Source organism: Anastrepha ludens, chromosome 4 (genome assembly GCF_028408465.1).
Source record: "Anastrepha ludens isolate Willacy chromosome 4, idAnaLude1.1, whole genome shotgun sequence".
In the NCBI taxonomy this organism is placed as follows: domain Eukaryota; kingdom Metazoa; phylum Arthropoda; class Insecta; order Diptera; family Tephritidae; genus Anastrepha; species Anastrepha ludens.
Genome location: NC_071500.1, coordinates 125866898 through 125885368, shown reverse-complemented (window position 1 = coordinate 125885368; position 18471 = coordinate 125866898). Strand labels below are relative to the sequence as shown.

General features: G+C 36.9%; 1 protein-coding gene across 1 annotated transcript in view; it reads left to right on the top strand.

Moving 5' to 3' along the window:
- LOC128861996 (uncharacterized) overlaps positions 1-12364 on the top strand; it is a 147590-nt gene extending 135226 nt beyond the window's left edge. Inside the window, 2 exon segments of the mRNA XM_054100368.1 lie at positions 7641-7674; positions 10388-12364. Coding sequence (XP_053956343.1) covers positions 7641-7674; positions 10388-10641 — 288 coding nt within the window. The 3' untranslated portion in view covers positions 10642-12364.
- The last annotated feature ends 6107 nt before the right edge of the window (positions 12365-18471 follow it).

Below are 18471 nucleotides of genomic sequence, written 5' to 3'. Positions count from 1 at the left end.
TACAAATAAGTGCATAAAGGTATAAATGGCATGTATACTTATATACTTGTAGGTAAATGACTGTCAACGTGTTAAGTTTGTTGGTATTTTTCAATTAAAAAACAAGAGAAAAAAGAGATGAAAAACAAAAAAAAATAACAGAAAACCAAATAATTTGTTTAGATATTGGATTTTTGAATGTATAGAATTTTAATATTAAATGCAAACCAAATTTATATACATACACACATAGTCATACATACATAAGAGTACATAGCATATATTGTGTGAAATATGATATGAATGGTAATCCATTTTATGTAGCATACATTTAATTAATTTCATTATGCTGTAAGTACGTCTAACTATGCGTTCATATGTGCGAATGTATGCACAAACATGCATACCTGCTATTATGTGCGTGTAAGTAGAAAAAATATGATTTTATATATTGCAATATTTATATTTAGGCGCATAGGTACATATGTATATTAATATCTACACGGACGTAAAAAAAAATTTTTCGGTATACAATTTTTTTATATTTTTTTTTTGTTTAACCAACAGCTTAGATGATTTATGTTATTTTTTATTATAATTTATCAAGAAACATTTTTTTTTGTAAGTTTTTTTTTATAAATTTTTTTTTATAATTTGTTTTTTGTTTAACCATCGCAAACATGCATAATGGCAGGTCATGTGCGTGTAAATAGAAAAAATGATTTTATGCGTTGCAATATTTATATTTAGGCGCATATATACAATACATAATTTCTAGATGGAGGAAAAAAAATTGTTTATAAACTTTTTTATAATTTTTTTTTATTAATTGTTTTTTTTTTTTGCTTTTTAAACCAACGGCTTAGTTCATATATGCTTTATGCTATATTTTATTATAATTATTTTATTTATTAAATTATTAATCAAATATTAATTTAATCTACACCTTTCTTATTTATTAACAATTTAAGCAGTTAGGTCATCGTAGGGGCAAACAACTAAGATAGTGAAATAAATTTATTGAAATATTTTTTTTTTAATTAATTAATAATTTCAAGAAATTCAAACCTGTTCTGACACTCTTTTTCCAGCGGCAAAATGAAATGAATGATAATTCTGAAAAAGGTTCTTACTGTAAATGCCATGAGTTGCGTTAAATTCTTGCAAAAGCCGCCGTACTCGAGTAAGTTTATGGCAAACCTCTGAAAGTGTTTCTACCTCTGAAAGCTTCTCCTAAAAACTATCGGCCTTTCGCAGGCGACACAAAGCTAGAGCCAATTTAAACAATGACTTTTCACCCTGGGTTTTTTGCATATTTCTCTTTAACGAAATCTTCGAAAATCTTCGTGCATTTATGTGATGACTTTTTGCTTGCGACTGTCCTTGTGTGTTTTTGACGTTTAAGTTAGGAACTTTCTTGGGTCATTCGTTCGTTGAGCTCGAGTTAAAAGTTCCTACAGGTTCCTCTTTAACGATGCACACCACAAAATGTATTCACCCTTTACATATCCGTGGTTGTATGACACAGCAGCTTAAGTCGATATGAAAATTTACATGCATCATTAATATTTTCTATAAATTGAAATGGACGAACGATAATAAATAAAAAACAGAAAACTATGTATGCGGCTTAGTAGAAGGCTAGAAGACTATTAACCATTTAACTCACAGGGGGGACCGCGCTTTCTCTAAAAGAATAAGAAAAGACCCAAGCAAAGCGATTAAAAATTAATTTTTTATTGATTGAGAAATACCAATACTAACAGAATTTCGATAACATTTTAACTTTTTTAGTGGGTGCGGCCAGTCCAACTGCACCAGCAATTTTTGTTTTTTAGTTTTATGCTGAGCAGAAAATTTTCTATTAAACATACATTAAACCATCACGAAATATGTATAAACTTTTCATTTGTCGATTTATGCAAAATTAAGCCACTTTTTTCATTTTTAAAAAGTTTTTAAAATGATCGGAGGATTTTTTTTTTTGCATAAACTAAATTCCTCGATATAGTAATTTCCATACTTCCATGCTGAGTAAGATTTGGTATACTCGTACTCAGTTAAAATGTCAAGTCAATGCCTTAAGTTTTGCTTGAGTTATATGTAAGTTCCGCCGGCCTGAAAAATTAAGTTTAAATCAAAAACGCATTTACAGTTTTCGATACAGGTCCAACGGAGGAAATGCAACACCACTCAAAACAAAAGTATTTATACATCTTTAGCACCCTTCATATTTGAGTTCGTTAGTTTTAAGGTATTAGGGCCAGTAAAATTTTGTTTTTAATTAAACCCCCTAAGCAAGTGCAAATGCATGCTTAATATTTACATACATACATAGATTTCCATTAATTTTTTTTTATTGAAAACAAAATTCAGTTTATGACCCAAAATTAGTTAAAAATTTATTTAAAGCTTACACCAAATGAGACTTAGTCATTTATGTTATGAAAAATCGTATTATTTAAAAAAAAATATTTATTTTGAATTTACCAATTTTAAAATTTAAAACCGTTTAACAAAATAAACAAAATTTAAAACATTTACTTAATTTCTTTTTTCGCTATAAGAAAATTGTTATATTTTTAAATATTATATATGTATATATTTTTTTTTTATTTTTTTTGAGAATGCCCAAAAGAGGCAAAGCAATTACTTCAAATGGAGCATAGGGCATCGACAAAACTCAGTCTTGCGTTGGTTTCGTTAATCACTTTTTTCTGACAGGGTAGGTGATTAGCCTGCCGCTACTTTAAAATTATTTCACGTTAATTATCTACGGTCATAATTCACTTGAAAGCGTGTTTATCTCGTACTTCTTAGTGAAAATCTTAGTGCACTTGCAATTTCAAAAACTCCCCTCTATGGTAATTTGCAACTGCCACGAACTAGAGCATTTGCACTTAATTGTGAGTTTCCCTATTGTTTGGAGCAAATTTTATATCACCATTGGCTAAATTTGCTAAACTTTTCATAAATCCCGTGCCAAATACCTTTCCCTAAATTTGCGCACAAGTAACTTTCCCTAATGCCCACGCTGGCCACAAATCCAGTTGCAGTTTTATCCAGGCACTCGTGGAATAAATATGTAGAATATACAATAATTGAAAGTGAAAAAATTTCAAGTGTACAGTAAAAAAAAGTTTGCATTGAAAGATTTAAGTAAATGTGAATTTTTTTAGGCAAATTCCCACTTTCTTCAACCAGCCTACTTAAATTTTACTTAAAATTTCTCTGTGAAGCGGCACTGATTTTTAATACAAGCGAAGTTTTATTTTTACTTAGTACAAGACAGGTTTTACTTTTACTTACCAGTATTTTAGCGCTTTTTCCACCTCTACGATATGGCATGTGTAGAAGTCCACGCAAGTGGGGAAAGTTACTGATCGCCATTCACTTGGGAGTGGCCAGGACGATTCTTCTACATATGGTTCAAGCAGCTCACAACGGCCGGGATTAGCCCACGTATCCTCTGGGTAGCTCCCGAACACCCGTTCGGGAGTGAGCTAACGTGAGAAGGCGAAGCATTCCAGGATAGCTGGTTGTGCGCTGGGTTTGGGACCCGCCACTTAAAAATCCCCCCCAATGAAAAGAATTACAAAGCCTCGGATGAGAACTGCCTTTACTGATGACGACCCCTGCAAACGAAATAAGGAATATGATTTGAGGGCATGCACCTGGAATGTCCGGTCCCTTAATGGGGAAGGTGCCTCTGCCCGGCTGGTTGATGTCCTCGTGAGAGTAAAGGCTGACATCACTGCCATCCAAGAGATGCGATGGACGGGGCAAGGTAAGAAAACCATAGGACCTTGCGACGTCTACTACAGCTGCCATGTAAAGGAGCGCAAATTCGGTGTCGGATTTGTTGTGGGAGAGAGACTTCGTCGCCAAGTACTGTCGTTCACTCCGGTGGACGAGCGTCTCGCAATAATCCGCATCAAAGCGCGATTTTTTAACATCTCGCTAATTTGCGCTCACGCCCCGACGGAAGAGAAGGACGATGCGACCAAAGATTCCTTCTATGAGCGCTTGGAACGTTCCTATGAGCGCTGCCCCCGCCACGACATAAAAATCGTGCTTGGCGACTTCAACGCCAGGGTGGGCAAGGAGGGAATTTTTGGTCCCACAGTCGGAAAATTCAGCCTGCACAACGAAACATCCGGTAACGGACAGAGGCTGATCGACTTCGCCGGGGCCCGAAACATGGTAGTCTGCAGCACCAGATTCCAGCATAAAAAGATACACCAAGCTACCTGGCTGTCTCCTGATCGAAAAACGCGAAACCAGATCGATCATGTTGTGATAGATGGAAGACACGCTTCTAGTGTATTAGATGTACGTACGATCCGAGGGCCCAACATCGACTCGGATCATTACCTTGTTGCAGCCAAGCTGCGCACCCGCCTCTGTGCAGCAAAAAACGTACATCTACCTACGCAAAGAATGTTCGACATCGAAAAGCTGCAATCACAACAGACAGCCAGAAGATTCGCCACTCGACTCTCACTCCTGCTCTCGGAGAGCACTGCCCAACAAACCGGCATGCGCGAGCAATGGAGCAACATTTCTCGTTCACTACGTACCGCCGCCGAAGAAGAAATCGGATTCCGGCGAGCCCGAAAAAACAATTGGTACGACGAGGAATGTCATGCTGCCGCAGAAAGAAAGGATGCCGCCTATAGAGCCACGCTGCGATCGGGCGCAACGCGAGCCATGTGGGATCGCTACAGAGAGCTGAAAAAGGAAGAGAGACGTATTATCCGACAGAAGAAATGAGAGGCCGAAATACGTGAGTGCGAGGAGCTTGAGATGCTGGCCAACAGGAACAACGCCCGAAAATTTTACCAGAAAGTTCGGCGGCTTACAGAAGGTTTCAAGACCAGGGCGTTTTCCTGTAAGAACAAAGACGGCGATCTGGTGACTGACGTACAGAGCAATCTTAAATTATGGAGGGAACACTTCTCGAACCTGTTAAACGGTGACAGCTGCGCATGTCATAGAGAATGTGAAGATCCCGATACCCCAATCGTTGACGACGGAATTGTCGTTCCGTTACCCGACCATGACGAGGTGAGAATAGCAATATCACGGCTAAAAAACAACAAAGCCGCGGGCGCCGACGGACTGCCGGCTGAGCTATTCAAACATGGCGGCGAGGAGCTGGTAAGGTGCATGCATCAGCTCCTATGCAAAATATGGTCGGATGAAAGCATGCCTGCCGATTGGAATTTAAGTGTGCTCTGCCCAATCCATAAGAAGGGCGATCCTGCAATTTGTGCCAATTACCGCGGGATTAGTCTTCTAAATATCGCCTATAAGGTTCTAGCGAGCGTATTGTGTGAAAGGCTGAAGCCCACCGTCAACCAACTGATTGGACCTTATCAGTGTGGCTTCAGACCTGGAAAGTCCACCATTGACCAAATATTCTCAATACGCCAAATCCTGGAAAAGACCCATGAAAGGAGAATCGACACACACCATCTTTTCGTCGACTTCAAAGCTGCATTCGACAGTACGGAAAGGAGTTACCTGTATGCCGCGATGTCTGAATTTGGTATCCCCGCAAAACTAATACGGCTATGTAAGATGACGTTGCTCAACACCAGCAGCGCCGTCAGAATTGGGAAGGACCTCTCCGAGCCGTTTGATACCAAACGAGGTTTCAGACAGGGTGACTCGCTGTCGTGTGACTTCTTTAACCTGATGTTGGAGAGCATCGTACGAGCCGCAGAACTTAATCGCTCAGGCACAATTTTTTATAAGAGCGTACAATTGCTGGCGTATGCCGATGATATTGACATCATCGGCCTTAACAACCGCGCTGTTAGTTCTGCCTTCTCCAAACTGGATAAAGAGGCAAAGCGAATGGGTTTGGTGGTGAACGAGGACAAAACGAAGTACCTCCTGTCTTCAAACAAACAGTCGGCGCACTCGCGCATCGGCACCCACGTCACTGTTGACAGTTATAATTTTGAGGTTGTAAAAGACTTCGTGTATTTAGGAACCAGCATTAACACCGATAACAATGTCAGCCTTGAAATCCAACGTAGAATCTCTCTTGCCAACAAGTGCTACTTTGGACTAAGTAGGCAATTGAGCAGTAAAGTCCTCTCTCGACGAACAAAACTAACACTCTACAAGACTCTCATCATGCCCGTCCTAACGTATGGCGCAGAAGCTTGGACGATGACAACATCCGATGAAGCGACGCTTGGAGTGTTCGAGAGAAAGATTCTGCGTAAGATTTTTGGACCTTTGCACGTTGGCAACGGCGAATATCGTAGACGATGGAACGATGAGCTGTATGAGCTTTACGACGACATAGACATAGCGCAGCGAATAAAGATCCAGCGGCTTCGTTGGCTGGGTCATGTCGTCCGAATGGATACAAACGCTCCGGCTTTGAAAGTATTCGATGCGGTACCAGCTGGTGGTAGCAGAGGAAGAGGAAGGCCTCCTCTGCGTTGGAAAGATCAGGTGGAGAAGGACTTGGCTTCACTTGGTGTGTCCAATTGGCGCCGGTTAGCACGAGAGAGAAACGACTGGCGCGCTTTGTTAATCTCGGCCAAAATCGCGTAAGCGGTTATCGCGCCAATTAAGAAGAAGATATGGCATGCGATGGCGAAACATACTGTTTCATGCTGCTAAACTTCAAGTCATTCGAAAGGCACTAAATTTATAGATAAATAATAGTAAGCACTTTGACCAATAAGTTCATTGTGCCCTCTACTCTTCTCAAAACCTGATGCAGACTGAGTTTCAATAAAGCTAAGCTGCTGCTAGGGTAGGCTGAGCGTATATGCCTTTCTTCTGGTCGTACCACCACGAGAAATGTAATTCTTTTTTTCGATGGGGCACTGCAATCTCAGAATAGACAGAAGTAGTTAACTCACATTCTGCACTATCTTATAAGGATGCCCGTGAGCATCATTAGTTTGTTCTTATAAAGGCTAATGAAATACTTGAATCTGCTCTGATTGTATTCTCCTATTCCTGTCACATTGAACGATTTCGATTATTTGTCCTGGTGGGATCTTGCATGAGCAGACATTTATCCTCACCTTACTAAGCTGTCCTAGTAAGATCTTTGCTCGTTATAGCCCGTAAATGTGTTGACCGCTTGAGTTCCGTTTCCAGAGACATTTATCAACAGAGTATATAGTACGAGCGCTCAACTGCAAACTTAAGCTTAAAACAAAAAACGAATAAAGTGGTCTTTGAAAGCAAAGGCGGTCATTATTTTGAGTTAAGTAGAGTATTAAAAAGGAAGAAGAGAAATGCGCAATATGCTTTCAATCCAATTGTAGGCAATGAAAAGTTCTTTTGAAAGTATGATACATAAGAACAAGCACATATTCATACATCCATACATACTTTCTCACATCATTTTCATTCCATTTAACGCAGCGATGTAAAATGGCAAAAATATTAAACAGATATACGCAGATAACACAAATGTGCTCACTTCTACTCACCTTCAACTAAATTCGTGTTTTTTAACAACAAATTTACAACAACAAAAAAATAAAAACAAAAGCAAACGTTATTCAAAACAATTTCACGCATACATATACTCGCCAATTTCATATTAACTACTCAGATCCTTTGCCAATTGTTATCTGGAAAATACTGAATATTTATTTTATCTTCGTGTCTCATTGTAGCAAGTGTCCGATTTTGAGGATCCCTATAAAGGCAGTAATACGTACATTTTCTAACACTTAAGTCGAAACATTTGCGTACCACACAACTCAAAACCCAACTGATATTGTATTTGCCAACAATATACGACATACATATGTAATATACATATATATATAATTATATATATTTGTAAATGTTTTCTTACTTTACTCGTGATTAATTGAATACGTTACTGAGGTGAATTGAGTGTTGAAATGTTTTTGACAAGGTAAACCTGAATTGCTTACTATTATTATTGGCTTACAAAATGCAGCATCTAAATTAGTTGAAATACACGATATGAATTTAACAGATACCTAAAAAGTTATTTACATTGCATTGCATTAAAAAACCTTCTGGCAACTCGTTTCTGCATATCTTCTTATTTATTCTTCTGTCGTGAGCTCACTGTGTTGCGATTAAATTTTACATACGCATACATATGCACGCTTATGTTTACATATGCAAGCATATGGTGGCATAAGCTGACATATACATACATATGCTGACATATACCTACATATGAAGGCATGTCTTTACATAAGCGCACATAGTCTTACATATGCGTACATGAAAGTACATATGTGTGTATGTTTACATATGCAAACATGAAGACATGTGCATATGTTGGAGACATGTGCACACATAGGCTTACTTATGCGTACATATGCTTACATATGCGTACATAAAAATACATATGCACTCTTATGTTAACATATGCAAACATATGCTGGTATAATCTTACACAAGCATATACAAAAACACATATGCGGACCTATGCATACATATGCTCTCTTATGTTTACATATGCAAACATATTCTAGCATAAGCCTACGTATGTGGTAATGTGCATACATAAGCTTACATAAGCATACATAGTATCCAGTCACACGCACACATACGCAAGCTTATGTTTACACATGTATGCGTACTAATTTGTTTTTTGTTTACTAATTGTGTAGACTACAAATTACTTATTTTTGTGTAAACTTTTATGTGTCCAATTTTTCGCTAAGCAAATGTGCACCTATAAAATTAGTATATTTTTATAAAAACAAATCAAAAACCAAAAATTAAAAATCAAATTCTTGATCATATTTTTTGTTCATTTCGTACGGTCATTTAACATTTATCGCTTTTCATCTTTCGTCATTTTATATATTTTAACCCTCATTTTATCTCTTCATACAGGCATTTTTCCGTTTAGTATTTTAATAAGTTTTCTATGTTATGCATAAATATTTTGATCAAAAAAGCGCTACAACTGTGTTTAAAAAAGGCTTGAAATTTAATGCAACTTAACGCACTCACAGAAAAAAAATTACAAATTGCGACAGAAAAATAATTTGTTTGCTTAACCTTTCTAAAAAAAAAGACAAAACCATTAATTGAAATTGAAAATGTTGTCTTAAACTAGTCCATACAAACTCATACTCGTAAACGCAGCTTCCCAAGCAAAATGTGTGTTCTTGTATAGACTCTTGTCAATCGCAGAAAAATATTTATTTATGGAGGCAGCCAGCTCAGAAGCGTACTCCGAAAAGCTCAGACAATTATAACCCATATTTCAAATCTACTTACGAGTATCCAAAAGAAATAAATCAGCCTTTTTTTTGTGTCTTCTTTTTTATTCATTTATTCATTAAAAATACTTGACAGCCGCCGTAGTCGAGTGTAGTTAAACCTGATTTACATTCGGTGGGTCCGACTTCGAAACTCACTGTAGGCAATAAACGTGAAATGATAGAACGAAATTATTTCTAATTGCCGTCGGCTCGAGGCAGGCAATGGCGAACCCCTTAGCATACACAAAATGATTCTCATAAAAACTAGCTGCTTTCAAACTATAGGTTACTCCACGAGTGCGCTAGAACTATACTAAAACATGCGCCACCACTCGGAAAAAAAGTAGGAACTTTAATTAAACAACCAGAAGTCACACGAAGCTCAAATATTGCAATACGGGGATCAAGTTTTTACCAAAGGAGCCTTTTTTTTAATTTTTATCAGAAGCGACACGCATGAAAACCAGTCGCAATTAGTCTGTGCTTAATCTGGTGCAGAGGTTATAAGAATCAGTGCTGTCACGCTAAGCGCCTAGATCACTCTTTAGCGCAATTTGTAAGAAACAATAGCGCATTGCTATTGAGTAAAATTACTTTTGGTTGTCTCTTTTGCTACCCTGTCTTTTTTGTGTGTCTTTTTGAGCAAATAGTTAGTTTAAAATAGTTTAGTTTAAATACTTTTACCTGATTTGAGAAATTCATTCCATACTCCAAGCTTACGAAACTTTCACAACTTCTCACAATCGTAGTCTACAGACACAAGACTTGGCGTAATCAGTAAAATAACATAAAATATGAGAAGCTTCTGAAGATGTAAGCTGGCTTTTAGTGACACGGGTGAACACTATAAAATCACGGGATTTTTAGCTTCCGAATTTTAAAAATTCATTATCACATAAAATATGTTGTTAGAATTTTAAGAGTCCCCTTCAGTAAACTGAATTTTATCGTCTGCGTTTTAGTATAAAATTCCATGATAGTCGCTGCGCCTTCTAACTGAGCATAAACTACTCAAATAATTCGACGAAAACTCGATCCACCTTAAAATCGATCACCTATGTAAATTATTGTAATATTTTTCTTCTTACTGACTTCACTAACCCGTTTACAAATTTCCTTACTTGCCTATATTTGCTAACCAAAGCAAACGCTTGCTGTTTAAGTTTACGGCATTATGGCAGCGGCATGCGTACCTGCTTTTAACTTTCGTTTATATGGCAAGTACCCCAAAAAGATAAAAATGAATTTCTCAACACCTTCTCTTCAGCCCTTGAGCGCTGCTGAATTCGACGATGAGCTAATCTATGCCGATTTAGAGAGTCAGCATTATGGACCAATCAACTATAAAGCGGCTTCGATTTATGCGCTCGTCAAAAAAGATAAGAAATCCGGTGCCTTGAATGAGGCAAAAAATTGAAAGCCAACTAAGCGGAAAAGTTGTTTTTGTTAAATTTTTCGCGTAAAAGAGTTGTCAGCAAATGAAGACGACAGAAAAAAAAGTTTTGGTAATGAAGCAGAAGATCCAAGCAGGAGGAATAGATATATGGGCGCTGATCTTTGCCTGTGCGAAGTACGCCAAACTCTGTTTTTATTTTAACTAAACAGTGCATTTCAATTTTGTATAAACTCTGACTTATTTAAGTAAGTTAAAATATATTTGTTTTTGACAAAGAAAAAAAAAAAAAATTAAAAAAATATGTTAAAATGTATATCTATGCATAAAAAGAGTACTTAACTTTTTGTTTCAATTTTTTTTGTTTTTTGTTTTTAAAAAAATATGTTAAAATGTATATCTATGCATAAAAAGAGTACTTAACTTTTTGTTTCAATTTTTTTTGTTTTTTGTAAAATATGCATTGAAAATTTGTCCAACTATGCGCTATTTTTTAGGCATAGCGAGTTACAAAATAGATATCTAACAAAACATGTTGGTGTGTATTTATTAAAAAAAAAATAAAAAAAATTGTAAACGAATTTCATACTTAAAAAAACATGTACTTAAAATATATAAGGCTAACATACACACATACATTTGTAATTAAAAGGTATAGTATATAATGAAAAGTATAATGTTGTTGTTATCAGTGTAAATCAAATGATATTAAGTATTTTTGGGGGTAAACACTAATTGAGTCAGTACATTTAGTAAAAATTAAAAATAAAATAAAATAAAAATAAAAATAATTGAAAAAGTTAAGCTATAAGCATTCATTGTGTCCGTTTTCATAAGGCATTACGCACATATGAATATTCGTTTATTTTCCTTTTGTAAAAAATGTTCATACAATTTACGTAAAAATACAATATTAAATATTGCCAAATCCTGCGACTCAAAAATAATAAACAACAACAAATATATATAAAAATAGTTATTAGTAATTTCCATAGTGTCCGTCTCTCTAAATCACTCTAATCGCCATTTATACTACAACTTACTGCATACATATGTACATACACATAACTACATACTTACACATATACATGCAAACGTTTAGAAAATAATTAACACAAAAACAACAACAAACAACAACACTCATACTCCAAGTTGTTAGGCATCTCAATGGCATGCATGCGTAAACGCACACTACACACTCACACACACACGCGTGTAGTAGTGGCTCTCGCGTGCACTCAACATTGGGTGGATTTTTAGGCGCTGCGCTCAAACGTCGATAACTTAAAATGAATACCAGTAAAATTACAATTCAATCTGTATGTAAATTTATGCGTTAAAAAAAATAAATAAAAAACAAAAAATATATATGAAACGAAAGGAATTTTTCTACTCGAAAGCAACCTGCAAACAGAAATTGATATACATACAAATATAGCTACTAACTATTATAGGAGAATTAAAAAATAAATAAATAAAGAAAAACAAAATACCACAGCACTCATAGTTTTGTACATACACAAACAAACAAGGAAACAATTAAATAGGAATCACTCATTGCAATTGTATGTATCTATAGAATAACGGCAAATACGCTGGGATTATAGCAACAATGAAGTAAAATGGAATATAAAAAAATATAAAAACCAGCATCTAATAATATAGAATAAAAAATGTGCAAGCAAAATGTATAAACGCAATAAATTTGCAATTGCTTGAGATCAAAAAAAAAAAAAACACAAGGAACCAAATGAAGTCAATGGCTAACTAAACATTCTTAGCAATGTTGAGCAACCAACTTTATTTCCCAAACATTTATTTGATTATATTTAGCAACTTTTTGTTACCAAATAAGTTAGATAAAGCGTTTTATTTTATTTATTAATAGTTTATGACCACCTACTGTTAAAAAAATGAATACCAAATACTGATTGAAAATGCATTAAAAAATAATATTTTGAAATAAAAAAATGCATACTTATTTGAAAAGCAAAAGAAAGAGCGTTAAAATTGCAAAGGAAGCTATGAATTTAAGCATTTAAGAAATGCAAATACCGCAAGAAATGAAAATAAATATAATTTTCTAATCTACCAAAATATAAAAAAATAATTATTAACCAAATGAAAAATAGTAATAATAAAATAAATATAAAAAATTAAAAATATGAAAAATAATAATAATTTATTAAACAAATAAGAACTAGTAATATATAAATGAAAGTAATAATAAATAAAAAATAATAATAAATAAAAATAAATTATAAATATATAAAAAAATTAATTAAAATAATAAAAAAAAAAACCTACTTATACACATCATTAAAGCAAACAATGAACTACATAAAATGGCAATTGCAATGCCAACTCATTCTGCGGTCTATGTTTTATGGTTATTTAAAGTGAAAAGAATGAACGCAAATATTAGGCTGACGATATTGATAACAAATTTTGACTTCAGTATATAAAAATGAATGATGAAAATAAAAAGAAAATCAAAAACTTAAACAAAACGATTGCACTGTTTTATTGAAGAAAGGTTACATTCACTGCAGTTGCAGAAGAGGTAAGTTGAAAAGCGTAAAGTAGATGAGGGGCAGGACTTGGTTTCACTTGGTGTGCCCAACTGGCGCCGGTTAGCACGAGAAAGAAACGGCTGGCGCGCTTTGTTAAACTCGGTCAAATCGCGTAAACGGTTATCGCGCCAATTAAGAAAAAGAAGAAGATGATGAGGCATTCGCCAAGCAATAATACGCCTCTTTCCTATTAATGGAAACGAATCATGGGCACTTATCCGCGCAGATAAGCAATGCCTAAAAAATTGCGAACGTAAAATACGCCGAAAGATCTTTGAACTACTTCAGAAAACTGATGGCACTTAAAGAATACGGTACAACGACGAGCTGTTATCCTTATGTAAGGGAGAACATGTTATTAAATCACAAAGAATAGGTTGGTTGGATCATATTGAACGCATGAACACTGGCCACTCGCAAAAACACTTGGCCACTTATAATCCGCACCACCCAAAAGTGCACTGGCTAGACCAAGATATCGTTGGCCTGCAAAAGATGCACGTAAACAACTGGAGGAAATCAGCCAAAAATCGTGACGCGTGAAAGAAATTTGTGACTGAAGCTAAAGCTCACCCTGTAACGCTGCCTGCTGCTGATGATGATGAGTCACTTAAATTCCGGTAATGTACCAATGACACACAAGCAAATTCAGCTATAGACTAGTTTTTAACTCACTAGGACGCACTAAGCCCCCTTGTTAATTCTCTAATGTTTCCTACGCCTCCTTTACGGCGCTCTGATGTTTTCTCTTGAACTCTATTTCTCTGAGTTCTCTTTCTATGACTGCTCTTGCGCTGCAAGCTCATCTTGTATATATATATTTTCCCATAGTCCCTAGATGAAACATAGGGTCTCAATAAATAAGTTATAATTTCGTTTGCTTAGAGCTAGATGTTTAATTCGACTCCAGGAACGGCCTGCTCTGTCCGCCTCTGCTGCTACTTGTCCCCTCCATGTGTTGGGTGGTCTCCCGCGCCTACGGCTTCTTTGCGGATTCCAGTCTAGCGCTGTCCTTGAGATGTCACCCCATGGTGTGCGCAATGTGTTCCCGATCCATTTCCACTTGCGAGGCATAATTTCTATGTGAACTGGTGCTTGCCCGTCTGCCGCTCAAAGATCCTCGTTGCTTATAATATCTGGCCAGATTATCTGCATTATCTTTCGTGATATGTTTGTTGTTAAGCTCCATATTCACATCCATACAGAACTACCGACTTTACGTTGGCATCAAATATTTTCAGTGGTGTGTGCCTGGAGATGTGGGTTGATCTCCATACCTTGTCTAGCATGCCAAATGCAACGCGCCCCTTAGATATTCGGTTGCGTATGTCAGTTGGTGATCCGTCCTTTTTTCGAAATTATGCTCCCAAGGTAGCAAAATTCATCTACATCTTCAAGCGGCGAGTCGGCAATTTGAAGCGCTTGCGTTTCGGTGGTGTTAACCCGCATTACTATAGTCTTTGCTATGTTAATTCTTAGACCTGTTTGTGCTACTGCATGGCATACCGGTTGTAGTTTAGCTGATGCAGCTGAGTATTTGTGCGATAGTAAAGAAGTGTCGTCCGCATAGTCTAGGTCTTCAAGCCGGCCGCATAAGCCCCAGGAAATTACCCTGCTGACGTCACACGCTAGTCGCATTACTAGGTTCAGGACTAGGTTGAACAAGAGTGGAGATAATACACATCCTTGCCTAACACCGGTTTGAACTTCGATACTATCACTTAGAGCATTTTCGTATTTCACGCGGCATATAGCGACCGAGTACAATTATTTTATGATGGTGAGAATTTTCTCAGGCACTCCTTCGCATTCAAGAGATTGCCAGTTCCCTTCAGGGTTGAGGGTGTCGAACGCTTTCTCGAAGTCGATGAAGCAGAAGTAAAGAGGCAAGTGCGACTTACCAGTGCTTCAATGAGTTGGACAGCCTTTTGTGAATTACGTGTGACATCACTTTGTTCACCATGCTTAGCAACGTAATTCCTCGCACAATTGTTGCACTCAGATAGGTTGCCTTTCTTCGGAAGATATCAGCCCCTCTTTTAACTCAGATGGTATTCTTTCAGAGTTCCAGATGTTAGAAGTTCATCTTGTGGTATAAGAAAAAAAACGCAGTGAACTTGATCGGGGCTATGGGGTACGTGCCATAATATTGAACTAGCTTTTTTCGCCAAACAGTGAGCCAAGAACAAGCCATGCTCGGCGAGTTTGAGCGGGTGACGCAAAATACGTCAAGATAAAATAGTCCATTCGAGCGTAAATTTGTGAAGCAGACAACTTGTTACAACTTGGACACCATTTCTGTGTTTGTAACAGCATACAAAATTCAATAAAATTTTTTAGAGAATACTGCTTAATTGACCATTGGCGGTTATACCTTTTTTGGGTGTTGGCAGAGCTCCTCCTCGTATGGGTGGCGGGCGTCTTCATGTTGTTCTACAAATGGAGGTGCCTACAGCTTTAAGCCGAGTCCGAACACCAGATGATTTTTATGTGAAACTTTTTTCATGGCAGAAATACACTCAGAGGTTACCTGCCGAGAGGAAACCGAAAACTTTTTCTATAATTTGATCTTTCATGCTCGAGGCTTCGAATATGTGCACTTCCGAATGGTGGTACGTACCAATCCATTCGACTAAGTTAGCCATCAATTTATGTACTTAAATTTAGGCCAATTACGCACGGCAGATATATCCAAAATGCATGCTGGATATACGAGCACCGTTTGAAAATTCAGTGCGATTCTTTAGAGAAAACCTTTTTTATTTTCGTCATAGACTCCTTCTAAGCATGCGCACTTCGTCCAATGCTTTTCTAGTTTGTTGAACCCTTTCGAATAACAGGAGTTGCCCAAGTCTGAAATACAGCCATTCGTTTCTGCAATCACCTCCTCGTTTTAATAAAATATTTCCCAGTCAGCCATTTATTCGATTTGGGGAACAAATAGTAGTCCGAGAGATCCGAGGAAGCCAATTATAGAGAAAAGGGTGGATGTAAAGTGAGCTGGAATACTATTTCTATTCATTTTGCGCCCACAACTGCTGAGGCGTAAGCTTGTGCGTTGTCATGATGGAAAATAAGAATTACTCCACTTCCTCCATGCAAACGAATGCCAAGCACAAAGAAATATAACGATTTGGCTGAAACTTAGTATCTAACTAAAAATAACCCCGATACGTACCAGTAATGCCATTCCTCTGACTTTGCACCCACTTTTCATAAGACCCTCGTACCAAGTTCAGTTTCGCCCTCGCTAAGTAGCGAATGTAATCCCAAAATTTCCAAATCCATTAAAATCCATTCTCATTCTAAGTGCTAATAATACAGATATTCTCACGCCCTCTTCCCAATGCCTCCACACACACACATGCATACCCACTTTGAATGTAATTAATAAAAATTCCATAAATCGCAATACTAAAACCGAAATGCCGCATTTGCGGTTAGAAAGTGTTGCAACTGAGGCTAAAATTTCATTACATGAATTTTATTTTAGCTGTTTTTTTTGGAAATTTTATTTATTTTCAAATTACATGATTTCAATTTCGCATCGTTGGCATAATTTTGGGCGATGCACACAAATTAGGAACTATGCAAAAGCCCCATCGAAAACATGAAAAGCAATGGACCAAATAAAATCAACAACAAATACAACAGTAAGTGCATAACGGAAGCAATCGAATTTGGAGGCACCAAATGCAGCTACGACAAAAAGTTACAAATACAAACACATTATTGCATATATATATATACATAAATATATATGTATATGTGTGCGTGTGTGTGCATGTGCCATTGCAAGTGTATAAATGAATTTGACCAAGAAAGTAAGTACGAGCGTCGATTTTAGCGGGAAATGGAAGCACAAAACGGAAATAATTTTCGAATTTCCATACCTTGAAAACGGAAATGACTCAGCAACTACCGGCAACAAACGAGTCGGCTTATTGCATTTGCCAGTAAGGGTGGCAAAGCAGCTACCCTCTACATATGAATACGTGGAGGGGGGGTGTAGGCACTACATTTTATACCGGCTCACAACTTCAATTTCGGTTTGCATTGCGAAATTTATCTCCAATTTTAGTAAAGTTTATTTCGTATTTTGTTTCCGAACCATTGGCGCACTGACTACACTAATTCGGTTGTAACCTAATTTCTTTCAGCCCAGCGCCCACTTTAATTGACACAAAATAGGTTAATTTCACGACGGAAATGGAAATATCGCGAAAAAGTTGCATAAACATTGAAATTCGAACGTGAATGGTGCTAAAAGTTAAAAGCAAACATCGCATTACTGTTAGAATTGTTGATAATAAAAATGGAAAAAAAAAAAAAAAATTCAGAAAAAAAATAAAATTGCTTGTGTAGAACTTGCTAATTTCGCTGAGGTACATAATTTTCAGTGAATTCACTCATTATAGCATTTTTTGCAACTCACCAAATGAGTTCAGGGTTAATTGAGCAATGGCTTTGCATTAGGTTACGAGGATCCCAGACCTCATGTGAGTCCCCATGTATACAAAATTTGTTCGGCCTGTTCTCCGGAATAGCTCATTAAGTTGAGTATAAAAGAGGTATGCTTGCTGGTTAGACTGACCAAGAGGCACAAACTATGGCATGCCTGACGCTCACTAGGCAAAAGAAAATTGTCCTCAAATGTCCTGTCCTAAATGCATCAACTCTTCAACTTCAACCACAGAAGCGAACTATCTTGGCATCAACTTGGATGAAACGCTCACTTGGAACTCTCATCTTGAGAAAGTTACTGCAAAAGCAACAGGGCATTCATTGCCTGTAGAAGACTTTTTGGAAAAACATGGGATTAGGCTAGATTAGATTAGATTTGTGGGGGATTGGACAAGTCTAAGCACTCAGTCAGGAGACGATTCTAAAGGGTTTTCGTTGTTTGTGTGGCACATAGCGCCGTCTTGTTGAAAATAAACGTTGTCCAGAGCAATACCATCCAATTCCGGCCATAGAAAATTATTTTCAAAAAAGTAAGGTCCAATGACTCCGCCGGATGATAAACCGCACCAAAGAGAGGCTTTTCAACAATAATTCTTGGATTTTCTGAGCCCCAGATACGACAATTTTGCTTGTTGACGAAGCCATCGAGGTGGAAATGGATCAATCACTCAAGATTATTTTTCGATGGAATTCCGCATAGTTTTCATGCATTTCAACGCCCCAATCAACAAAGACACGACGTTGTTAATGATCGGCCGGCTTGAGTTCTTGATGAATCTTAACAGATCCGGAAGAGAAAGAGCATGAATTTTATCCA